Here is a 25,834-nt window from a genome sequence, read left to right as displayed (position 1 = left end):
GTTGCCGAGGGTGTGGAGAAACCTGTCCGCTCATGGGAGGCCTGGAGAGTCTCATCTGGTTAACTTTGTCTGGAAGCCGAGTTAGAAATATGTGCCAAAGTACTAGAAAATAAATCACACCCTTTAACTTGCAAGCCCACTTTTTGGAATTTATCTAAAGGAAGTAATTGAATGACTAAAACTGGGATATCTATACAGGATTTGAAACTGTATATGAGGAACAACAGGAGGGGCTGGATGAGGGCCGAGGAAGGGAGAAATCTGGAGAGGCGGTCCTGGTTCTCCCACAGGGACAGCGGGCGCCTGGCAGGGCCATCCACCGATACCAGATGCAGCAAGCTGTGGGGAAGGCGGTGGACTGGGCTCTGTGTGTTTGAGGTCTTAGGGGCTCGTGTTGAGGGGATGTCTGGGCAGTTAGAGAATCTGGACGTATTGGTGTAGGGATGGTGGTTGAGGCTGTGAGGGTGAGTGTCGTGGTGGCCTTTTGTATGCACCTGGTAAAGGAAGTCAAGCTGTCAGCTTGGGCCGGTGAAGGGCAGCATGGCGGGTGGTGCTCATGCCCTGCTTGTGGCATTGCCATCTCTGACCAAGTCCCATCTGTTGCTTCAGGCTTGGGAACACTCCGTGGGGATCATCTGCTTTCCCAGTCTCCAGAGGCTGGCTGAAGATGTGTCTGACCAGCTTGCCCAACAACTCCAGAAGGCCCTTGTTGGGAAGCCTGCGGGTAAGAATACAGAGGTGCTGGCAGACCCTCTACAGAGAGCAGTGCAGCCCTGCACACCCTCCCTGGTCTCTCTGGCCCCTCTCTGCTTTCACGTGGAGCTACAGTGTTGCCTGCCAAAGAGAAGTGGGCCCCACTTTGCCACTGAGTGCCTTGGGGACCAATGGAAATGCAGGAGGAGGGAAGAGGGGTCAGGGAGCTCTGCTACTTCTGGGACACAGACATAGACAAACAAACACACACACTGCACACAATACATTATACACGGACACACAGACACACTACACACAGATGCTACACATGCACAGACACTACACACAGATGTTATACACAGATACACACAGACACACAGAGATACAGAGACACATACACATATACTACACACACAGACACATACAGAGACCACACACAGAAACTACACACAGACACACACTCTACACATGCAGACACACCCAGAAACATGCTACACACAGAGATACATATAGGCACACACACACACCCAGAAACACTGCAACACAGACACACACACACAACACACAGGGGACCATGGTCTCTCAGAGGAAATGCTAGGATTGAAGATGCACCTGTGTGTTCAGTGGAGCTCTTGGTCCTGAAAAGATACAGAGGCCAAAGTGTGCATCTCTTGTGGGGCCTCCTGACTTGCATTCTTCCCCTCATGTGTGCTGATCCCTGGAGGCAGGGCAGAATTTCACAGCGGCTGAGGGCCGAGGGTCAGGAGGAAATTCTAAGGGGAAGAAATTGCTCAGCATGGTATAGATTTCAGGAATTCTTGCAACATAAGGGACTGTGTGATCCAGGAAGTAGGGGAAGATTCAGGATTGTGGGGAGTCTGATAGCCAAGGAGCTTGTTCTCACTCATTGGCAATCAGGAACCACTGATGGTTGCTAAACAGGGACGGTGGCACGAAAAAGGCTGTCTTCCAAGGAGATTAGTCTGGCAAGGTGTGGAACGTTTGGTAGAGACGCAGGTGGCCTTGGGGATGTGTAGGAAAGATGCCGAAGTCCTCTACAGATGCTCAGGCACATGTCCTGGGAAGAGGGGGCCCTGGATGGAGGGGAAGCTGGGTGGGCAGGTCGTTGTATGCCCTCCTGGTGACACTTTCTTCCAGAGCAAGCTCGGTTGGCAGCTGGACAGTTGCTGTGGTGGAAGGGGGACGTGGATCAGGATGGCCACTTGCTCCTGAAGTCAGTGTACGTGCTCACGGGGACAGACTCGGTGAGTTTCAGGCCATCGGCCTCTGCCCTGGGCACTGCTCATCCAGGTGCAGAGGGAGGTCTAGCACAGAGTGGTGGCATGTCCCAAAAGGGTCATTCGTTTCATAAAACAGATTTATTATTTCTCCTCCCTCCTCCCCTTCTGGTGTAGAACATGGACTTCAGAGTCTGAAATTCCCACCTTCCCACTTGACAAGCTGTATGTAACTGTGGCCAGATTGCTTTCCCTTTCTGCCCCTTGGTTGCATTTCTAATTTTAGGATTGGGGGTAATAACGCCTCTTTTCTGGGGTTAGTGTGGGATTGATAATGGCTGATGTTTATTGACTATTTCTTACCTGTGGGGCAAGGCTGGGTGTGTCCAAGACATCATCAGTTAATCCTCCCAAGGACCCTATGAGTCAGATCACGGTGATACCAGTGAGTGATGAGAATGTGGGCTTACCTACGCTGTGCACCTGCAGTCTGTCTGATTCCAGAAGCCATGCTCTGAGCCACTGTTCTTTATTTCTTCCTGTTACAGTCAGCCTGAACAACGTGCCCTGTAGGTACCTGTCCTGCCCTTACCCAGAGATGAGGGCTGTCCTCTTTCTTCCCTTCCCACCCATACCCACCGTGTGCCAGGAACACAGCAGGGAATCAGGGTGGCTGCTGCCCTCAGTGTAACTTCTCCAAATTCTTCCAGTTTCTACCTGCTACCCAGTTCCAAAGCTGCTTCACTAGATGAACCCAGACATGAGATGGGCATTTGCAGCCATGCTTGGAGGGGTGATAGGAGCATATCACACAGCCCTTGTCTGGGGCCAGGGGGTGGTACCTGATCTGGGAAGTTAACTGAAGGGAGGACCTCCTGACTCTTCTTCAAGTAAACTGCCTGCACCACTGTCAGGCACAGCCGTCTGAAGCATAGCACGAGGGCTCATCACATCTGCCCCTGGGGAAGGACTCTCTGCAGTCTAGGTGGTGACACATCAACCTAAGGGCTTGCTTTTCATTGCCTGTGCATGATGCATTGGGAGTGAGGTGGGGGAAGGACAGGGAGAGCTGCCCTGAGGGGGTCAAGGTTAATAAGGTGTCAAATACATGGAGGACAGTATCTTGCACTGTAAACCCTTACGGCCAAGGCTAGGACTAGCAGCCTGCATCTAGTCCTGATCCTGGCCCAGATTATACATTTGTCCTTCTCTTTCTCTGACTTCTCCATCATGTCTGTCAGGTTAACCAATGGAGTGGGAAGTTGCATGGACAGCATTCCATAGATTGACCCCACAGGTGCTCACATGTGCGCATGCACACACACATGTGCACACACACATGCACACATGCACGCACATGCACACACACATGCACACATGCACGCACATGCACACACAGAGGGTGCAGCTGCAGTAATCCTGGTGGAGCTGCAGGCAAAGCCCCAGGAAGAAAGATCCCAGGAAGCTCCTGGCAGGCTGGTCTCCATCTCTGCAGACTTCCTGTCCTCTTGGCCTCTGTCTGGCAGCCCTGAGCTGTTTAGTTGAGTTGCTGGCTGTCTGATTGTCAGTCATCACCTATTGTGCTGTTTGGACCTTGACGAGATCTGTCTGGGATCTAGATGAGAGGGTGGGGAGGGGCCTGATTAGGTCCTCACCACTGTTGTTCACACACATATTATCAACTTCACCTCTGGACTGCTTTCCCTTCCTAATCATGAGGCCCTGGGCCACAGTCACCCAGTATGATTTGCTAGGAAGCCGTTGTATTCTAATTTATACAGTTCCTCCCCTTTCCCCTCCTTTCCACCCTTCCTTTCCTCCCTTCCTTCCTTCCTTCCTTCCTTCCTTCCTTCCTTCCTTCCTTCCTTCCTTCCTTCCTTCCTTCCTTCCTTCCTTCCTTCCTTCCTTCCTTCCTCTGTGAATCTTATAAAGGAGCTATGGAGCACATAGTAGGCACTTTATATAAAATTAATCTTCACAGCCACCCTAGGTGCATTCTCTGGTTGTCAGCATTTCACCCTTGAGGATTGGAGCCCAGAGGGACTGTCCCACGGCCTCATTGAAATCGCTGCAGGGGCCTGATCCTGGGTCTGGACTGACCTGCTTCTGCTGCCTTGCTGCCTGGGTTCACGTGTGCTCTTCTCTTGCAGGAGACGCTGGGCAGGGTTGCTGAGTCTGGGCTTCCAGCCCTGCTCCTACAGTGCCTTTACCTCTTCTTTGTCTTTCCTCTGGACAAAGATGAGCTTTTTGAGAGTGATCTTCAAGTTCAAAGGATGTTCGTGCAGGTGAGTTCGAAGAGGGCCTCCAACTCCCTGGGTCAAAACTTCATTTCGGGGACAGACTCTTCAATGCTTCCCGGAGATGATTTTATCTTTCTCAGCCCAGGTTCCTGAACTCCGCTGTTCTCCCAGAGGGTCTAAGCTTCCCTTTCCCTCCCCCTCTCCTCCCTCATGCTCTGCATGGCATACATGGTTGGAAAATAAATTGCTTCCTCTTCTCTGCACCTCATCGTGTCCCTGTAGCACTGTCCCCTCCCTTGCTGTCTCCCAGAAACGTGGTCCCCTGCCCCTGCACTTGGCTTCCCTGCACCCATCCAGCTCCCCTCCTCAGTCTGCATTCTCGAATCCTGCCCATCCTCCCTGGGATCTGGAACCTCCTCTTCAGCCCCTTCTCCTCTGTTAACAAGCACAGTCTGCCCCAGTAGCAAAACAGTAGCCAAAATTTTCTAAGTGTAAGTTTTGTATCCACCCCTGTGCCATGGTCTCACACGGGTCACCTCCAGGAGTACTCTCTGCCATCCCAGTATGTGAGTAGTGCTGTAATCCTGGGACCATACAAATTGAGGAATGGTGAGTGAGCATGGGGTCTGGGGTCACAGAAGTCTTGGATGGGGCTGGGATTGGCACCCTTGAGTAAACTTGAGTTTACGTGTTCTTGGTGCCTCTTCCCTCCTCTCAGAAGACGTCTCAGGCCTCTAAGCATCAAATGCAATTTCCTTCTCTCATTCCCCATCTTTCCTCTTCTGTTTGACTGACTAACTTCTCACTTCCTTCCCCTGCCCACTTCCGGGCAGTTTCTGCTTTCTCAGCTTCTGACATGCTGAGCTCTCCAGATAACCCTTCCTGCTCCCTGAGCTTGCAGGGGAGGACCGTGTGGCCCAGGAGGATACGGAGGACTGTGGGGCCCATTGCTGTGTGTCCAGTGTCTGCAATGTCTCACACAGAGCAGGTGCTTGTGACTGTTCAGTAAAGTCCCAAATGCAGCTGTCCATGGTACACACATGTCCACATTGGCATCCACATTAGACGAATTCCCAAGTCCATTCCTCATTTCCAGAGGGTAGTGCATGAGTTCTGGCAGGTTCCATTAACGGTGGGTTACCTCTGAGTTGCATTTGTGGAAATGTAGGAGTCATCTGCTTTTATGTCAATCATATTCTAAGTGGAGGCCAGGACGCTGCACCAGGCACTTTCACAAATGTTTACTGTGTGGCTTTTAGGTGCCCTGAAGGGAAGTAGTGCAGGGTCTGTCTTTGAGGTCTTCTGGGTATTGGACAGAATGTGTGCCACAGGGAATAGACCATACCTGCATTGCTCAAGGGTTTCTGTTACTTCATTTCACAAAAATATACGGAGCCCCTACTGTGCGCAGCTCTATGCCAGACAGACGGATACTGCAGCAAGCATAGGGCTTCACTTTGAAAGGTGACAGAAGGGTGAAGAAGCCAAACAAGGGGTAAACAATCCAGGAATAAGTGTGTAGTTAGCAAGTAAAAAAGTAGAGATGAGGCTTTGCTCTGTTGCCCAAGCAGCAGAGCAGCAGTCAGCAAGTTTTTAAGTGCTATGTAGGTAAAGCCAAGGGTGTGTTGGGCAATGATGGCAAGAGGCCCTGATTTGTATGAGAGAATCAGTGGAGTCTATTCTGAGGGCATGGCATGTAACCAGAGAGCTGAGGGTTGTCAGGGTCCGAGGAGGTAGCCTGGCCTGGTGGGGTGGAGGAAGTGGAGAGGAGCAGAGAAATGGCCATGCAAGCCCAGGGACAGGTTAGACCTTGGTCACATGGCCACACCTACCTGCAAGGGAGGCAGGGAAATGGGACCTGCAGCTGTGGTCCATGATGCCCAGCTTCTCTATGTATCAGACTAGAAGGGGCAAATGCCTTCATTCCCATGGAAGGAGCTTGTGATATTTGCCACACTGGCAGCAGGTCCTGTTGGACCACCAAAAGCCCAGGGGAGAGCTGCAGTGGATAAAGTGAGTGAGAAGGCAGTGCTAGTCCATGCAGGATGCTATGGGCCCTGCTATGGTGCTGGGATTTTATCCCAAGTGGAGAGGGAGGTTTTGCAAGTCCCTCTGTTAGCCATTAGGAAAAGGGATTGGCAGGAACAAGGAACCCAGTTAGGAGGCTGTATGCTCACCCTCGTGGTTTCATGCAGAAGTAGAGTCTGAGTGTCAACAAATAATTCTGAAACACTTCCCTTTTTAAATAGCACAGGGTCCTGTTAATTCTATACCTTAATTGTGGGTGACACTTTTTGGTATCCCCATTAAAAACACACAAAGTCAATTACTTCTTTATTATTCTGATTTGGAAGGGATAACAATTATTTGTAGAGGGTTGATGCCGTCAGATTTGAGCCCCAGGTCCTGCCACCCTTTCGTAGGGGCTCTGTTGACCCTGCTGGTCTGGGGTAGAGGGTGACCCCATTCAATCCTGTCCTTCCCACTGACACATGCCCATCAGTGCTCCAGAGAAGTAGGGAACAAATCCATCCCAGGAAGGAGACTTCCTAACCAGGTCTCATTGGCTGTTTATCTTCTTATTTTTCAGATGTTGCTCAATATTTGCAGTGACTCTCAGGGCCTGGAGGGACTCCTCTCAGGAAGTGAGCTGCAGTCTCTGCTGATTGCCACGACCTGCCTTCGGGAGCACAGCTGCTGCTTCTGGAAGGAACCCACCTTCTGCGTGCTAAGGGCAATCTCCAAGGCCCAGAACCTCAGCATCATCCAGTACCTGCAGGGTATGGCCCGGGAGACTAGGTGTGGGCTGTGGACCACGCAAGGGCTTCCCTTGAACTCAGAGCAAAGGCTGAGGGCCCACTTTCTACAATGAGACCTGGGATGCTCTTGCAGCCTCTGTATAGAATTTTGGGACCAAAGAAAAGAAGAATGAGCAGCCATGTCCAGTAGATAATTCTACATGGCTTGGCTCCCTTCATGAAAGTGCTTTTCTTGTTCATTTTGCTGCTCCATTGGAGGGAGGAGGGAAAGAGGATCTCACTGTGCACATACTACCCATCAGACACTGTGCTGGGCCTGTTTGTACACTATCTTGCTTGTTTCTTTGAGATGGCTATTAATGCCATTTTGGAATGGGGAAAATAGACATTAAGAGCAGTAGAAGAATTTTTCAGGGCTATTCAGCAGGTGAGGAAGAGAATGCACTTTCAAACTTAAAAATGCCTGATTCCAGCACCCTCATTTTTACCCTGGGAACTATGTGTAGGGGTTAAGGCCAAAGACTCTGGAGCCAGACAGCCAGGACTGGACTCCAGCTCTGTCCTCATAGCTGAGTGATCTCAGGCACTTAACCACTGGGGTGCCTCAGTTCTCTCATCTGTAAAATGGGGATAATAATACTGCTGATCTTACTGGGTTGTTGTGATTCTTTGCGGCTCTTCTGAGTCCTCGCAGCTGAGAAGCTGAGCTTGCATTATCTCGAGTTCTCATAGGTACTTTTTCTGATCCACTGGATTGGCTTCCCCAGCACTCAGAGGAGGCTTCTCTCAATGAGAGATTTCTAAAAACAGTGACCCATCCAAATGCAAATCTGACGACCTCTCTTTTCAGACTCAAATCTTCCCCTGGCTCCACACCACTCTGGTGGGGTAGCCAGTAAGCCCCATGGCCTGCCTCCTAGGAATGGGCCACACCCTCCTTCCTCTCTGTGGGCCACACTTCAGTGTTCCAATCTTCCGGCTTCTTCAGTATCCAAAGCACCCCATCTTTTCACCCGCTGCCTCCTCACACGTTCATACATCCTCCCCTGCACTTTTCATCAAGCTGATTTCTGCTCAGCTCCAGCACTACCTTGTTAAGATCTGAGATGAGCTCAGGTCTTGCATTTTACATCTCACTACCTAATGGACCTGGACTCTCCCTCTTGCTGAGAATTAGGGACAGAGGGCTGAGGGACTGCCTTCCTCTCCTGTGCCACCTGCTGGGCTTGCAGAGTGTGGCTGTCAGGGTAGCACTTTCTCTGGGGCAGTCTTCTTGATCCAAGAGCCAGCAGAACATGTTTTGGATTAATTCCCATTCATGTCTTGACATATTGTTTGGAGTAGGGGAGGTAGGTCGACCATGGCAGGAAAGCTCTTGCTTCCAAGCTCAGCAGGTCTCTCCTGTGCTTCCCTCCTCCAGCGACAGACTGTGTCAGGCTGTCCCTCCAGAACCTCTTCAGGCTCACGGACACTCTCCCCGCCCCTGAGGTGAGCGAGGCTGTAAGCCTGATCCTGGGATTTGTGAAGGACTCCTACCCCGTCTCCTCGGCTCTGTTCCTGGAGTTTGAGAATTCAGAGGGCTATCCTCTGCTGCTCAAAGTGTTACTTCGGTAAGTGGCTGTGTTTGGTACGGGGAGAGCACAGGACCACCAAAGCCTCAGTCTTCGGAATCACTGGGGTGCTTTGGAGAAAAATAGATAGAGCTCCACAGAGCATGGCCAGAGAGACCTCTTATTTGAAAAAGTGATTCATTGTGCAGACACGCATGGGGACCACTTCTTTAGAGAATCAGTAGTTTTACAAAGTTTACTTGTAGGCACCTGTCACCTGCATGCTTGTTGGCCTGATTTTCCCCAGTCAGAACCCAAACAGAAGCCCCGTCTGTTGGAGGGCTTCTGGCACTGCTGTAAGCTGCCCTGCCTATGTGCTTGGAGGACTGGAAAGGTCTGGAAATGAATCACCCTCAGGACCAGCTGTTCACCAATGGCTGAAGGAGCCAACGGGTGCATACCTAGCACAGCTGCCTTTGGGTGGGCTTGCTCTGCGTGGCCTCCAGAGCTCCCCAGATGGATTATCTCCAGTGGCCCCATGAGGCGCTTGCTTGCTAATGCTCTTGGACTGGTTTCCTTCCCTTCCCTGTCTCACGTGGCCTGTCTCCTACTGGTGTTTTCTGGGATCAACTCCTAAGTGAACTACCTCTTTCTCAATTCCTTGAAAGATGGGAAACCCAAGCTCAGACACTGTTCAGCAGGGGCTGGGCTGGCTCCTCCTTGCCTTCCTTTCTGCCTTCCTGTATCATCTTCGAGTGGGGTCCAGGGATTAGAGAGAGCAAGGGATGCAAAGAAATGCCTTGATGGCCCAAGCTCCTCCACTGATCTTGGGGAAGCTGCTTCATGGCAAAGCCGTGTACGTTCCCTTGGGCTTTGCTGGGCGAGTATGGGACACCTTTCTCCTCTGAGGGGTACATCTACTACCGCACTTCACACACTTCGCTACAGAGCCAGGCTTTGAGCCTACATGCGGTGACTTGGATAAGGGGGCCAAAGTCCCTTGGTCCACCGAGTGTCCAGAAGGACGTGATTAAATGGCAATACCCTAGCGCCTTCCTCTAAAGGAACACTAAGCGTAAATGCCCCTCTGGGCACCTCACGTTTTGCATTGGTCTGGGCTGTGACCAGCTGACTATGATCCCCACGGAGGTCTGTGTCATAGCATTTCCTGAACAAATTTTTGATTCATTGGGTGTTGAGTTTTCCCTAGACTTCTTGTGGAAGGCAGGAGAGGGGACAGGAACCTGTTCCAGGGAGTGCCAAGAAGGTCTCATGTGGGCTCATTGGCTTTCCTTTCTGCCTTAACTGAAGTCACACTGCAAACACTTTTCCTCTGGAAATGGCAGGGCTGGAATAAGACTTGAGATGCCCTTCTCCATAAGAGGAGCAGGACAGCCTACCCGCCCATAATTAAAATACGAAAGCCACACTCAACCTTTAAATAAGCACAAGGAAGTCCGACTATTTCCCACACCGTTTTGTTGCAATGTTGAACTATTGTATTACATCTCTCATTTGGGAGGTGCCCTGATCTGCTGATGCCCTAAGCACATGTCTTTTGGGGGTTCAGTCATGGGAAGTGACCTTCCTGTGAGCAGATGGCATAGCTTTTCACAGGTTCCAAATGCACTTCTTTGGATCTAAGACTGACATCTACAGAGTGGTGTTTATCCAGGGCGCTCCCTTGCCTCTGAATTACCTCAGGTGCAGACCTGTGGGGTCTTCCCCAGCTTGTAGATCCCCATTGCCTCTGTCTCCTCGAGAGCACCATGCATGCATGTGGCTGCTCCATCCAGGAAGTACAGGGAGCTGGCCTCATCTGTCCCCCAGGTATGATGGGCTGACCCAGAGCGAAGTGGACCCGCAGCTGGAGGAGCTCCTTGGGCTGGTGGTGTGGCTGACGACCTGCGGCAGGTCAGAGCTGAAGGTGTTTGACAGCGTCACCTACCCTCAGCTTGAAGGCTTCAAGTTTCATCACGAGGCATCTGGTGGGTCCTTCTTGTGTATGGGTGACCGGAAGAGTCAGTGCTGAGCCCTGAGAAGGCTACAGAGGGTCTTCTCCTGATTCTTTGCATACCTTTCAATGGTGCAGTAAGCTCTGATTCTGTCACAACCTTTGGGGAGATAATGAATGTCTTCCGTGAGACTTAGTGGAAATATTGCTTAATAAAGGCAAAGACTCTCTCAAATAACGGAGGCAGCCTCTAGTTCTCTCCCTCACCCCTGGTGTGATTTCCTCTGCAACATTTGCTTATATAATGGGGACTGATGGCCCTAAAGCAGCCATCCGGGCTCAGAGTCAGTGACTTCTCAGTACTCTGAGACATTGATTGATTGATGAACTCATTTAGCAGGCACGGATAGTTTCTGTGTGGCAGGCACTCTGCCCCACGCTGGGTGCCAGTGTGAACAAGCCAGTTGTCTGCTCCTTAAAAGTCCTCTATAGAGACTGTCATATGTCCCTGAACCCTAGTCTACTGGAGAATCGGCTAAGAAATGCATCAGGCACAGCCATGACCCAGCTCAGACAGGAAACCTCGAACAGAGGGCCTGCCAGAGGGAGTTTTCAAGGCTAAGTGTGGGTTGTCTAGGTTGAAATGAAGGGAGAAAGTTTAAAGGCAGAAATGACAGTCTGGGGAATAAATGGTGGCCTGGATGGCTGGGTGAGTCTGGGCAGTGAGAGCTTCTGCAGAATATAGGCAGGGACGCTGCAGTGCTGTAAGGTTCAGGTTAAGAAGGGCCATTGGATGCCATTGGACGGGATGCAGTAACACATAGGGGCGCAGACATGGTTTAGGGGAGTGCCTGAATCAGAGAGGAGTTTCACAAACATCTCTAGTATCTGAGGCAGAGAAGGCTGGAGGCAGGGAGCTTTCTGACAAAGTGTCTTCTGGGGGAGAGAGAATGAGGCTTAACCTTCAAGCTGGAGGAAAAGGTGGAGGGGGGGTCAGGAAAGTGTAGTTATTTATCAGCTTGTCTAGAAACAAAACTGACTTTGCTAGTAATCTCCAACATCTTTTGATTTTAATCACTGAAACCAATCCTCCTAGCCCAATGCTGTCCAATGGAAATACAATGCAAGGCACATTATATCATTTTAAATGTAATTTTTAACTATAAATAAGAAGAAACAAGTTAAATTATTTTTGATAATATATTTTATTTAACTCAATATATCCCAAATATTACCATCTCAATATATGGTCAATACAAATAATTGTAAACAAGATGTTTTGCATCGTTTCCTTTGTATTATCTTTTTGAAATCTAATGTGTACTTGACCTTTACGGCACACATCAGTTCAGAGTGGCCACACTTTGAGTGCATCTTGGACCATGCCGCACCAGCCTTCTTCACACCCCAGGTGGCTGACTTTTCTGGACTTCTGGTGGACATGTGCCCATAGGAGTTAGAACACAGACACTTCAAATGGCATGTTCTCTTAGTAATGAAAATATCTATTTGTAGACACAGGCAGGAGAAATGACTTGCAAGATCTTTCTTGTTTTCCTCCTCAGGGGTGACTGTTAAGAATCTTCAGGCCTTCCAGGTCCTACAGAATGTTTTCCACAAAGCCAGTGACTCTGTCCTCTGCATACAAGTCTTATCGGCCATCAGGACCATGTGGGCCTGGAATGCTCGAAACTTCTTCCTGCTGGAGTGGACCCTGCAGCCCATCTCGCAGTTTGTAGAGATCATGCCCCTGAAGCCGGCCCCAGTGCAGGCACACTTCTTCCAGCTCCTAGAGGCCCTGGTGTTCGAGCTGCACTACGTGCCTCATGAGATTCTGCGAAAGGTGCAGCATCTGATCAAGGAGAGCCCTGGGCCGTCCTGCACTCTCATGGCCCTGCAGAGCATCCTCAGCATTGCTGGTGGGGACCCGCTCTTCACCGACATCTTCCGGGACTCAGGGCTCCTGGGCCTGCTGCTGGCACAACTTCGGAAGCAAGCCAAGATCATGAGGAAGTCAGGTGCCACTGGGCGCATCGGGAGGGATGGGCAGGGGTCAGTGTCAGCCAGGTCTGGTCTTTGGGCCAACCTGGCTGCCCATCAAATGTAACAGAAAGTCAGCATGCCCATGTCAGTGGGGAGGTATGCTTGGGACACACAGCTTCACAAAAGATAGGCAGCCTCCCAGTCTTCCGCATGAAGAAGTGAAAGGGATGGGTGAACTTGGGGCTAACTCAGGCCTTGTGAATTCCCAGGTTTTAGATATATCTTGCCCTAGATGTTGTGTGGGTGTACAGACAGGGAGACTGCAGGGGTCTGACAGCTCCTCAGGAATGGGAGCTCGGAGAGGCCTTGGGTTTGGGGGCCCTTCTGGGGTCTGCTGCTATATGGCTTCCTAGCTCACTCTGTTCACTTTACACTGTTGGCTCAGTGGTCTCCCACTGGGAGAGAGCTCCCTGGGGTCTTACTGACCCAGCACACCCCTCTGAGTCTTGGTGCCCTGCTGGGCTGTATACCTGTGGCTCCTTGGCAACGTCCCCTTGCCCCTACTTGGCCCTTGCACCCTGAAGTCTCAAACCCAATAGCCTCTGCTGCTCCCCTGGGGCTTTAGGGTCTCACGAGGGCGCACAGTGGCTCAGGGGTTGGGCTCTTGCACTGCCTCACTGTGCTCCCCACCATATATCCTGCTGGAGTCACTCTATGTGGTGGTCTTTAACTCCCATCTCCATTGACTTTCCAATAGGAAGCGAAGTGTGGAAACTCCTTCCCCAGCTCCTCTAGTCTTTCCCTCAGTCTCTCTACACCTGCTTCTCTGGGGAATCAGCCTGGAGGAGGGACACTGGGACACAAGAATCTGGATGCTTACTCTGCCTACCTTCCCTCCTTTAATTCTCTTTCTCCCACTGTACTGGCTGGAAGGGTCAGGGAGCTCTCTAGCCTTTGGTTGCTTCTGTAATTCTGCTTCAGACTTAAGCCAAGGTCACCAGTCTATCTGTTTCCTGGGCCTCTCTGAGGGAAAGGAGCTAAGGGCTGGAATCCTGGCCATGCTACTGACAAACTGAGTGATCCTGAGAAAGTGACTTAACCCCTATGGACTGTGTCTTCCTTGGTAAAACAGGGTAATGATGGACATCACTGGAATGCTGTGAGATTTTAATGAGGGAATCTCTGAAGAGGAGCCACTGCTGTGCCTGGTACATAACAGGGGCTCAAGAAACATCAGTCACCTTGTCCCTATAGTTCCAGTGCTACTGCCATAGACTGAGATAGACACCTAGGGAGGAGCTCAGGCATCTTATAGAGGCCAGGATGGACCCAGCTTCTCCCTGGGAGTGTTTGCAAATAGGATCAGGACTGTGGAGGATGAGCCCAAGGGATGGTTTGTGCGTCTGGGCCTCTGGGCCAAGCCCTGGACAATATTTTATGAGCTAGCTTCTATTGCTTAGTAACTTCTGTCCTTAAATCCTATCATGAATGAAGTTAATGTATTGCTTCCTCTGCTTTCCTTGGTGTTTAAATGAGAAGTCTCTGCACAGTTTCTTTGTTTGTTGGTTCTGTCTTATCTTAGCTGGTATTTCTTTTCAGCAGCCTAACATTGAATTTGCTTTTAAATCCAATTCCAGACCCATGACCATTCCTAGGAGAATTTGAACTTTTTTTGTGAACTCATGCATTAGTCTTACTTTGTACTTTCCATTGTTAAATGTGTCTTGTTATTTCTTAGATACTCTGTCTCCTGGTTTATAAACTCTATTTTGATTGATTGATTGATTGATTGATTCATTCATTCATTCCCCCAAATAAGTATTGAGCTTCCAATTTGTGTCAGGCACTTTTCTGGCACGGAGATTCAAGGTGAATAAAGAGATCTGTTTTTGCCCTCATGGGTCTACTGGGATCACCTCTTTACTCCAGTTTCTCCTGAGCTTCCCCATGGCTCAGGAATGAGTGGGCAGTCATCCCTCCCACGGATGAATGGCAAACTGTAAAAGTGGCCAAAGGAAAATCAAGAAGGCAGGGCTCTGTGTATCATCTGGGGCAATGCTTCTCAAAGAGCAGTCCCTGGACCAGCCCCATCAGCATTGCTTGGGAACTTCTCAGAAATGCAAATTATAGAACCCCATCCAAGAACTACTACATCAGAAATTCTCGGGATGGGACCCAGCATGGGGCTCTGGGTTTTAACAAAATAAGCTCTGCAGGGAATGCTGATGTGCTCAAGATGGAGAACTCTGCTGTAGGGGGTAATAGCCTTCTATCTTACCAATTGGGATACACATTCCCTTATGATGAAGGCATTATATTCACATCTCCTTAAGAGGGTAGAAACCTGGAGTCAGAGATTTGGGGTCATACCACATGTACTTATTTTTCTGTTGCTTTTGCTTCTTCAATATGGCAGGAAACAAACTGTCCACTCCTGGTGTTCAGGATCCAGAAAGAGAACTCACATGTGTGATGCTGAAGACTGTAGTCACACTTCTGAAAGGCTCGGTGAGGAATGCAGGTAAGGATGGTGCCAAGTTTGCCTCATCACTGCTTGGTAAAACATGAACTCTTTCCTGGTTATTTATGGCAGTGTTCACAGGCTGTACTCAAGGAATAACCAATACACAGCGTTAGCTGTGGCTAATGTCCCTCTCCTGGCCGATGTTCAGTGATCATCAATAAGTTCATAGATACTGTACCTCTGTTGACACTTTTTACCTCTAAGATTGCTAAATAAAGTTGGTGACAAAAAGACTATGCTCAATCTAGCATTTTCTAAATTTATGAGACCACAGAGCCCCCTCTCCTCTTTTCAAGTGAAATTTATTAGTGTCCTGCTGCACTGACTATAGATGATTTTTAATTTTTTTAGATCCAAAGAGTAAAATACGGGCAAAGAAAGCTAGCCATTTTAAAGGAATGCAATTTGTTGTGCTCTCAGACATGATGGCCTTAGCAATTTAATCCATTCAAATTTTCTTTTAGTGTTCTAAGATTATTTGGCTTCTGGGTTTTAAAAATAATATGAGCATATATATATATGTAGACATAGACACACCAACATCCAACATCATATCAGTGGGTTTGGTGATTTAGGCATCTTTATCTGAGGTCTTCGTACAGTAACTATACCTAATGTAAAAAATTATTTCACTATGGCAGAGAGAGAGTCTTTAACATTTAGCCTGTAAAAGGTTCCCCAGAGGTGCTGGCTAAATGTGTATTCCTAGGCTCACACCCAGACCTTTAATTAATAGTCAGTCAAGGTGGAGTTCAGGAATCTACATTTTTTTTTTGAGATGAAGTCTCGCTTTGTCACCAAGCTGGAGTGCAATGGCATGATCTTAGCTCACTGTACCCTCCACCCTCCGGGTTCAAGCAATTCTCCTGCCTTAGCCTCCTGAGTAGCTGGGACTACAGGCGCATGCCGCCATGCCTGGCAAATTTATTATTATTATTATTATTTTGTATTTTAGTAGGGACGGGGCTTTACCATGTTGCCCAGGCTGGTCTCGAGCTCCTGAGCTCAGGCAATCTGCCCACCTCGGCCTCCCAGTGTGCTAGGATTACAGGCGTGAGCCACCGCGCCTGGCCAGGAATCTACTTTTAAACAGGCTTTCAAGGTGATTTCCATGTCAGAGGTACCTAGCCTGTAACTGGAAAAATCTTGTCTGCTCAAATCCCCATCAAACCATTTTGAAGGATCCAGTTGCCTCCTAGTTTTTTTTTTTTTTTTTCTTCCCACATGAATTACTCCAATATCAATCCTGGGGAAAAAATGCTTGGAATTATTTTTAAACAAAAATGTACCGCCAGTCAGATTTCTTTAATTTTCTCCCCAAGGAACTCTCTAGAAATTAAATATGTTCTTAGCTTAAATTGTGGTTTGCTTTCTATATGAATTTTGGCAGAGAGAAGACAGAAATTGTCATTGGCCCTGGGGAGGAAATTATGAGGAAATCAAGGGAGAGGTAGATCTAGTTAAAGCTTTTATTACTTAGATTTCTTTTTTTTTCTTTTTTTACCCCAAAATTCATGACACTCTTATTAACTTTAGTCACCATGTCGTACAATAGACCTCTTAAACTTATTTCTCCTTTCTTGAATGTATCTCCTATGGGGAGATGTTAGTCATTTTTTTTTTTTTTTTTAATAAGGTTCTCACTGGAGAAGAAAGCAGTTTCTTTGTTTTTTGTTTGTTTGTTTGTTTTCGTCAAATCCACAGTTCTACAGTTTCTTTTTTCTGCTTCTCACTTCAACGGTGGGTATGGATTACCAAAAAATTTACCAGTGAGCAAAAGAGAATCATAAAAAAATAGCAAAATGAACTTTGAAAATTATAGGAAAAAGCTTTTTCTTTTGATTGAAACTGAAGTGGCAAGGTTCTCCCTGGCGCTAGCCCCATTCTGTCTGTCTGGTCCTTAGTTGTCCTGAAGGACCACGGCATGGTGCCCTTCATCAAGATCTTCCTGGACGAGGAGTACTACCGGGAGGCCTCGCTCAGCATCTTGGAGCAGCTCTCAGCCATCAATGCCGAGGAGTACATGAGCATCATTGTGGGTGCTCTGTGCTCATCCACTCAGGGGGAGCTGCAGCTGAAACTGGATCTCCTGAAGGTGATTTCAAGTCCTCCTTTGAGATTGGTTTTCCTATGGATATGGACCAAGTGATCCACATTTGCTTAGGCATTTTTATTCATGTAATTCAGTTTGCCACTGTATGTAGTAGGCAGTACCCTGTATTAGTGTCAGGTGCTGTAACAAATAAATTCCACATCCTCAGTAGCCTGGTACATTTGAAATTTCTTTCCAACATACAGTCCAGTCAAATGATTGGTGACTGTCATTCAGGAACTACCATCACCTGGGCATCTAACTTGGGCAGCAGACAAGGGAAGAGAGACCATGGGGAAATGCACAAGGCATTTTTATTCAGGCCTAGAACTGGCACGTGTTATTTTCTGTCCGATTTTCTTTAGGAAGAACTTTGGGCAGGACTCATGTGGATGCAAGGGATGCTAGGAAATGTTTTTCCTGGCTAGGCAGCTACTTCCCACAACACTGTAAACTATGGAATTGCAGCTCAAATCAGCAATGGCCAAGTAGCTGCCTTGTTGATTCGATCAGCATTTATTGAGCATCTAACCCATTACCAGGGCTGATGAAGAGTACCTGGGACTTACAGTCAATTATGATACAACCCTTGCCCTCTGGGAGCTCATAGCCTGGTGCTAATAAGTAAGCAATAGTTACATTGCAGTGTAATGAATGCATTGGTTAGACACTGAGCGCAGGTTGCTACGGGAACACAGAAGTAGGAGAGCCCAATGCTGCCTTACCTGGTTGAGGAAGGCTTACTGGGGAGAGAACCTGTGAGCTGTGAAAAAGAAGCAAAAGGCAGTCAGAGGTGTGGAAACAGTGGACACAAAGGGACAATTGAGGCAGGGTTATCATGTTTGGGCAACAGAGATGTAAGTGTATGTTTTTGTAATATTGTTAACATTCATCGAGTTATCTTAAAATAGTTAAATACATATAACAAATATCATTCTTGCCATCTGTTCTGCCTTACAACTTTCACAGTTTTGTTGCTGTTCCTTTTTTTACATTGCTTTTGTCTTTGAGTTTATGACTTTTAAAAGGATTGCTTGAGTGATCCTCCCACCTCAGCCTCCCAGCTAACTAGAACTAAAGGCATGTGCCATCACACTTGGCTAATTTTTGTATTCTTTGTACAGAGGGGGTCTTGTTATGTTATCTAGTCTGGTCTTCAACTTCTGACCTCAAGCAGTTCTCTCACTTCAGCCTCCCAAAGTGTTAGGATCGTAGATGTGGGCCACTGTGCCTGGCCAACATGCCCATGTTTCATTAACATGACATATGTGATTGTTGGTGAATTTTTTAAAAAGTGAAGTTGCTCTGATTTCCAAAATTAGGTCAATCATCAATCTAACTTACTTAAGCCTATCTCTATGCAAAACCTTTCTAACATTTAAAGAATGGTGTTTGGTTCATCATACTTAATTTTTCTGCACATTCGATGTTAGACATTGATGTGAGTTGTTCCAGTTATTATGTGGCCTAAGCCAGCAGTGATTGGTGTGGCCAAAGCATTGCGTGGTCCATCCAAAACTGGTATCATGACCATAATCATCATGCTTCACAGATGACAAGAGCCCAGACAGTGATTTAATTGCAGGGCCATAGAATCAGTGAAAGTGATTTGTACGAAACAAAAAAAGGAAAGTTAAATACCTTTTGAAAGACACTTGAATCCCATGATTACTTGAGGTAAGGAGATTGAGAGGGATGGGTGAAGCAGAGAGTAGGGTAAGGGAGAGATATATCAAAAATAAAGAAAATACGGGGGCTAGGAATTACCTCAGATTCATGTGGTCCAATCTCTTAACGTTAAAGGCAGAGAGACATTCAGAGAGCTTCATTGACTAAGTTAATATTGCACAACTGCTAAATGGTGAAGTTGAGTTTGAATCTAAGGCAAGCAACTGAAAACTGATAGATCATTCCACTTCACTGTGCTGTTCGGTACATTTTCCTTCATATGTCCATGTTCAGCTTGACTGGAATGTTCTGATAGGATAGGAACAGGGAAGGCATGTCTTAACCAGTCATATTGTGGTTTCCTGTTGGGTGAATAATTGTTTCTGACAGTGCTGTATCAAAAGCCAAACAGATCCACAGAGAGGAAAGTTTTGCTTTTACTTTGCTTGGAAGGTAAAAGTATTTTTCTGTCCAATGTAGAAAAGAGTGATCTGCTTTGCTCATAGAAAGTTCCTTTTGTTTACTCTGCAGCCCAGAGTCATCGTATTAGAGTGTCAGTCCTTGGGCAATAGGACTAAATTTCTAGAATTAGTAATGTAAAGTCGTTATGGTGTTTTACAGATTCAATATCATTTCAGAATCAGTTTTCAAGAGAGCACATAAGGGAAGAACACTGGTGAGCTTATTTAACGAAATCACAGCCTGCACTCAATGTGCTTTCTTCTCCCTGGGTGCCAAGTCACTGCTGGGCAGTTGGAGGCCTCAGGAGCTGGCATTGTTTTCCAAGGGCTAGGGCTGTTACACTGCTGCTCAAGGGGGCAGTTGGGAGGACTGGTGCCTCTTCCAGACTCGCCCACCACTGAGTCACATGAGCAAGTGGTGAAGGCTTGCTGGAATCAGATGTGAGATCTGCATTTGTTTCTAAATCATCATGGGAATCCCCTGAAACTTTGAAACGAAGATGTTAAGTGAATTGTTTCTCACTGGATCTCTCTCTTTAGAAGGTAAGAGCCAACTCTGCCCATAGGGACTGTTTCTACAAAGTGTGTCTGAGTAGGATGAGAGGGTGCCCCTTCTTGTAAAGGTTTCCCATCTCCAACGTGCATTCACAGCATGCCATCACTCTGCATCCCTTCCCTGTGGCCTGTGTGCCAGCCACTCTGGAGAAGCAACTTCGGGCAGTTACTTCAAATACCAGTGGCGCTTCCATACCAACACTGAAGCACATGTGACTTCACCACCTAATTCTGGCAAATGATAACTGAGTTAAAGAATAATGTAAGCAAATGAATTTCCTCTCCTTGGCCGGTGGGACTGTGATTGGGTTATGCACAAATTCAGATTGATTTGCTAATATACATTTAGCTGTTCAACTCTGAGCTTAATTGCATTACCTCACCGGTCTTCCAGCATGACACATGGAAAATTATGAGGAATAACAAATAATAGAATGTGAAATAAATCCTGTTAGTCCTAACATAGTTAGCACTTTGCAGCAGACATCCATTTTATAGATTCAAGCTGGAGGAATACTAACTCAGAGACGATGACATGGTAACTGAGTTAGGATGAGAAAATGTGCTTAACGCTGACCTTTCTTGAAATGTGTCAACCCCAGCCTGATTACTTTGACTTCAACTGATTAAATTTACTCCCTTCTGCAGACTGGAAACCCTATGTGATGCATTATCATGCAAAGTTGAATGACAGTAATGGAGACCCTCCTCCTAGACTCCCCATTCCTGACAAATCATTTCCCGAAGTAGCGAAGTATTTATTTTCCTTTATGATAGAAATGTTTCTCTTTAGTTGCTATGAAATTAAACCTTTGTAATTGGATTTTGGACTCTTTACTTTATGACTCTGCAAATATGAAATTAACCCCATCCCAAGAAATAATAGCGGGGTCTAAGTTCTAATGAGATTACCCCCATTTTAGATAATGACTCTAAATTTAATAAATCAAACAAAGCAACAATTAAGGACAGCCATTCCTTCCTCCTCTCCCTCCCAAGAGGAGGAAAAGAAAATAACCATCTAGGAATTATAGGTGACAAACCCGCTGAGAGACACAGATCATAATGAGGGCGATTATTGGGTTGCTTTGCTTTTTAAAATATCTGCTTCAACACTCTTTGAGTGATGGAGTTCTTTTGAGCAATATTTGGCATCAAATTGGACAATTAAATTGGGAGGGAGTTCCTTGGGGGGAAGAGGGGTTTATAGTGATCACCAGCACTCAGGCAATTGTCTGTAATCTGATCAGTTTTGTTTTTTAATGATTCTCCCTTCCCAATATTTGTTTTGTCATGTGTTATGTGACAAACAGAAGCGTTTATTCATCCCATTTTCCTTAAACAAAGCTCCTAGAGGTCTTAGAGCCATTGAAAGCACTCACATAAATTTAGTCTGTTTAACATTGTAGAGCTTAAGATTTCCTGATGTCTTTGTGACTGACTGACTTTTCATGGCATATGTCACGTGACCAGGCATAGGTCAGGTTCAGACTCGTGCTGTACCACATTGCAGTGAACAGCCTTTGGTATGGTTTATCTGTTAGAAAGGAGGGACTGAAACCACACACACATGTCAAGGTTGGAGTGAGTTTCCAACTCAGCCATACAAATAACATTTTATTGGGAGTGAGTTGCTCACACAAGGCAGGCACAGATGCAGCGTAGCTGCGTTAGCCTTTCCTGGCCCCAGAGCCTCCTGGGTGGGGCAGGGACAGGCAGCTGCTATGACTCTGTCTATACAGGGAAAGGCCTTGCCCAGCCTAAGCCATGAGCTTTCACAAACGCAGTATCACCATCCTGGAGGAACCCACTCCAACAATCAGTATCACCATCAGTATCACACACTCAGTATCACCATCCTGGAGGAACCCACTCCAACAATTCGCATGCTTTGCTTTGAGGGTGCATCTACAAATGTTCAACTTTCCTGGGTTTTCAGCCAAATTCAGAAAGAATTAGGCCACATCCTCACTCAGGAGGAGAAAGCAGTATCATTGCCCCCGTCTTTCAGGTGGCCTGGGAAGTTAATTTCCCTGAAGTCTTTCCCACGATTCAGACTTGACCGTCCCCTTTAGTGGGTGGCCCTGATGCTGGGTTTCTTTCAAAGAGCAAAATGACAGTTCATTTCCCCGCAGTGTCCCTCTGAGATGTGGTGGGGTATCATTGATCTAACCACTGTAAGTAGTGCATTTTCTATAACTGGGAAAAGATCAGTTGACTTGTATTGGTATGGATGAATCTTTCTACCTCGCTTTATGTTATTTGTCCCTTTGAATATAATTATGGACTTTGGTCTTTCATAGATTCTCCTAGTAACTGCAATCTGTTTTGTTTTTTAAATTTCTGGAAATGTCATAGATGGGGCCCTGGAAGCCCTTTACGCAGATCCTTGGCTGCTGCTTTTCTTCATCTTTGAAAGAATCCTCACGTGTGCACTAAGAGAGTTCAGGCTCCTCTTGTGTTCTCTGACCCGGAATGTGAGACTGACTACTCGCCCAGCAGCTCAGGTTTCCTGTAGTGGAATATAACATTAGAGAACAAAATCCAAGTGGTCGAAACACATTCTACTGTTTCAAATAAACACCACTGTTAGGTTAGGGTGCCAGCAGTTAAGAGATGCAGCTGGATACTCAGGAAACTGAGGCAGGAGAATCACTTGAACTGGGGAGGCATTGAGCCGAGATCTCGCCACTGCACTCCAGCCTGGGCAACAGAGCAAGACTCCATCTCAAAAAAACAAAAAACAAAACAAAACAAAAAAGATGGAGCTCCCAAAGTGCATGACTTCATGTTTGATAGTGACCTATAACTTTACTAAGTTTCTATTAACTAAAACGAATTTAAATATCTAGTCCCTTCCCACCTGTTTTTCTGAGCTCCCAGTTTTCTCTTTTTCATTAACTTCCATGTGTCATATTAGAGACTCTCGCCTAAACCAGGCATTTAAGTCACAGCATCACCCCTCCCCCAAATAGGGAGTTTCTCTTTTATTTTTTCTCTTTGAACCTTGTCTCAGGCCTCCTGAAACTGATGCCAAACTGTACCTTCTCAGACAATCCCCTTGCCTGTCACACTAGAGCATTAAATATCTGAAAAGATAAAATAATTCACACCTCTCTCCGCAGTTTACTAACGAACGCTCAAGGCTGTCCACTCTCTAGGAAACACAACGAATGCCTGAATTTTAGATGGAGTCCAGTGCAATTTATCTGATCAATAAATATGTACCAAAAATAATAGGCTTTTAATACTTATTTAAAATCTTCCATGTGTTTTTCACATTTCGATGAAGCACAGTATGAGAACTGCTTAAATGTAGCCCCCACCTCCCCCTCTCTCTTCCTCCTTCCTTCCTTCCAATAGCACGTATTGATTACCTAGAGTATATACCATGCACTGGGCTCAAGTAAGTAAGTGCTCAAGAAAGGTTTGATTTTAGAAGGAAATAAAAGTTTGGCTGGCCAGCAAAACTCACAGTGATCTGGAGGGTGGTAGATTCCATGATGTATCCTATCAGTGACCTAATTGCTTTCTGCACACTTGGCCTATGCTGTGTGTTATACCTATGCATTTCATTCAATTGCAGGTTTCTCTTGTCTTTCTGACACACTCTTTTCACACCACATTCTAAGTTGATTCATTTTACTGTTTCCCCTCATCTAATATAACAGATGAAGCCGTGCTTGCACAGAGAGGGAGATAAGGAATAACAAGCTGCTTCTATAAGGATTTCATTGTGTGTCTCCTGTACAGTATAAGAGATGGTTCATCCCACTCATTTAGCAAATTGTCATTAAGTGTGTGCTGTGTTCCACAATAGTAAGGAAGCCAGATATGGTTCCCATCTTGTGGAACTTCAGTCTGGTGGAGAGCTGAGATGATTTTCAAGTAGCTGCAGTAGAGTAAGACGAGAATTTTGATCAGGGAATGAGATGGGGATGTGTGAGCACTCGATCTGGGATGAGTATGAACTACAGGACAGAAGCTTTCTGGAAGGATATGCATTCAAGTCAAAATACAGGACAGTTAAATCAACCCTATAGATTAGTGTAGTAGGCACACATGGAAAACCTGAACCGTAAGAGGAACAATATGGAGATCCCCATGTTTCAGAATCATCCTTCCTGTAGCTTGTTGGTCTGAAGGCGTTGAGGGAAGAGCTAGTGGGATGCTCTGGCAGGCATGTGTGTGGGCTCAGGGTTACTCTACCTCCTGGAGTGTACTCATTTTGATTTGCTTGGTGTTTCAGTCTCTGCTCCGGATCCTGGAGACCCCCAAGGGCCGTGCTGCCTTCAGAGTCTCCAGCGGGTTCAACGGGCTGCTGTCTCTGCTCTCCGACCTGGAAGGCTCCCTCCAGGAGCCCCCGCTGCAGGCATGGGGAGTAGTGTCCCCCAGACAGACCGTGGAGCTGGTTTTGTACACTCTTTGTGCTGTGTCCGCAGCGCTGCACTGGGACCCTGTCAACGACAACTTCTTCAGGAGGAATGGGCTCTTTGAGAAGCTGGCTGAGGACCTCTGCCTGCTGGGCTGTTTTGGAGCCCTGGAGGAAGAGAGCGCCCTGCTGCGCTCTTGGGCGGACACAAAGGCCAGGCCATTTGCAGATTTGCTGGGCACTGCCTTTTCCTCTAGTGGCTCACTCCCACCCCGGATACAGAGCTGCCTCCAGATCCTTGGCTTTCTGGACAGCATGGCCAGCGGCACCCTCCACTTGCGTGGAGACCTGAAGGAGTCCCTGAGGGCCAAGCAGGGGCCGGTTGTGGACGCTCAGAAGGGAGAAGCTGGCAGTGACCCCCAACGCAACTTCAAGCAGTGGCCAGACCTGGAGGAGAGGTAGCTTCTTCTGCCAGTGTGTCATCAGTGCGTCTCTGTCTCCCATTCTCACTCTAACGTCTTGTGCATGTGTAGTCGGTAGGAAGGCTCAGCTACAGAATGGGTGTGCAGAAATGTCATGTGACCTCCACTTCCTCAAATCAAGTTATCTCTGACTCTACACTCTTCTACCTTGGGAGCTGACAGAAAATTCAATCTGAGTCAGTACTGGGTTGGAGGATGCTGTCAAGTCACATAAGAACCAGGGAGGGCAGGATCCTGCTGATATACTCACCTTCTCCTTTGGGATCTTTACTGTCCTAGGGAGCCCTGGTGCCTGGGCCTGGCATCCCTGGGTGTGCCAGGCAGCCTTGGTCTTCTCAGGTTTTATCTCCTCCCCAGGGCGCTGCCAGGGGTGGGGTGAGATCCTTTGATCTGCAGGACACAAACCACAGTGTCCACCCCAATTATGGAACTCTTTTTGTTCTTTCTTGCTGCTTCTACACCCCCTAACAAAGACAATTGCTCTCCTTACTTCCTCAGGCCAAACACCTCAATGGGTTCAGACTTTAGTAAACAACTTTTTCCTCTCATGTCTGTAACAGAGAATTCCACTAAAGCAAGAGAGCACAAAGAACCATCCCTACCCACCCCTCTTGGGGTGGGAAGGAAAATGAAAGAATACAGCAGCAACAGTTGGTGTCTTTTTCCATTCCTCTAAAGCATAAATGACAGAACACCCATTACTACTGCAGTAAGTTATCCTTCTGAAAGACACTGCATTTTTATCCAGAGGGCCCCATTTGCCAGACTTCAGTGTTGGGGATAGTAGAGAAGGATGCGTGTTAAATCGCCACACACTGAGATAATTATGATTTTGGGGGTTAATCTCGCTAATTAACTGGTTTCCTAATCTTGCATTCCTGCACAAACCAACTCATTCATAATCTGTGTATTGCTGAATTTCATGTACTAATGTTTAAAAAGGATTTTTGCACTGATGTTCAGGAGTTTGGCCTTTCATACTCCTTTCCTGGCTATTTTTCTTGTCAAATTTACGCTAGCATCATAGCATGAGTTGGACAGTGCTTCTCTTCTATGCTATGGAAGAGTTTATGTAGGGATTATTTCTGTTCCCTAGCTAATGTGACAGAACTTGCCACTAAATCCTGTGAGCCCGGTTTTTTCTTGTGAGAAAATTTATTCTCATGAGAATGCACTTCTATTTGTTCTTGGATTATTCTTGGTTTGTTATTTTGCAAGCTGATTTCCCCATTTCATCCAAGTTTCCATTTGTGGGCATCCAGC

General features: G+C 47.1%; 1 protein-coding gene across 9 annotated transcripts in view; it reads left to right on the top strand.

Moving 5' to 3' along the window:
- Positions 1–25,834, top strand: part of WDFY4 (WDFY family member 4) — a 295,693-nt gene that overhangs the window by 34,467 nt on the left and 235,392 nt on the right. For all 9 annotated transcript variants that reach the window (XM_077945551.1, XM_077945549.1, XM_077945550.1 and 6 more), the window contains 10 exons: positions 610–724; positions 1,852–1,958; positions 4,082–4,216; positions 6,762–6,951; positions 8,351–8,540; positions 10,311–10,468; positions 12,000–12,452; positions 14,834–14,938; positions 16,846–17,036; positions 23,967–24,547. In XM_077945551.1, coding sequence (XP_077801677.1) covers positions 610–724; positions 1,852–1,958; positions 4,082–4,216; positions 6,762–6,951; positions 8,351–8,540; positions 10,311–10,468; positions 12,000–12,452; positions 14,834–14,938; positions 16,846–17,036; positions 23,967–24,547 — 2,225 coding nt within the window. The remainder of the gene's footprint in view (positions 1–609; positions 725–1,851; positions 1,959–4,081; positions 4,217–6,761; positions 6,952–8,350; positions 8,541–10,310; positions 10,469–11,999; positions 12,453–14,833; positions 14,939–16,845; positions 17,037–23,966; positions 24,548–25,834) is intronic.

Source organism: Macaca mulatta, chromosome 9 (genome assembly GCF_049350105.2).
Source record: "Macaca mulatta isolate MMU2019108-1 chromosome 9, T2T-MMU8v2.0, whole genome shotgun sequence".
NCBI lineage: Eukaryota > Metazoa > Chordata > Mammalia > Primates > Cercopithecidae > Macaca > Macaca mulatta.
Note: the sequence above shows the minus strand (reverse complement) of the source record. Positions and strands in the feature narration are given on the sequence as shown.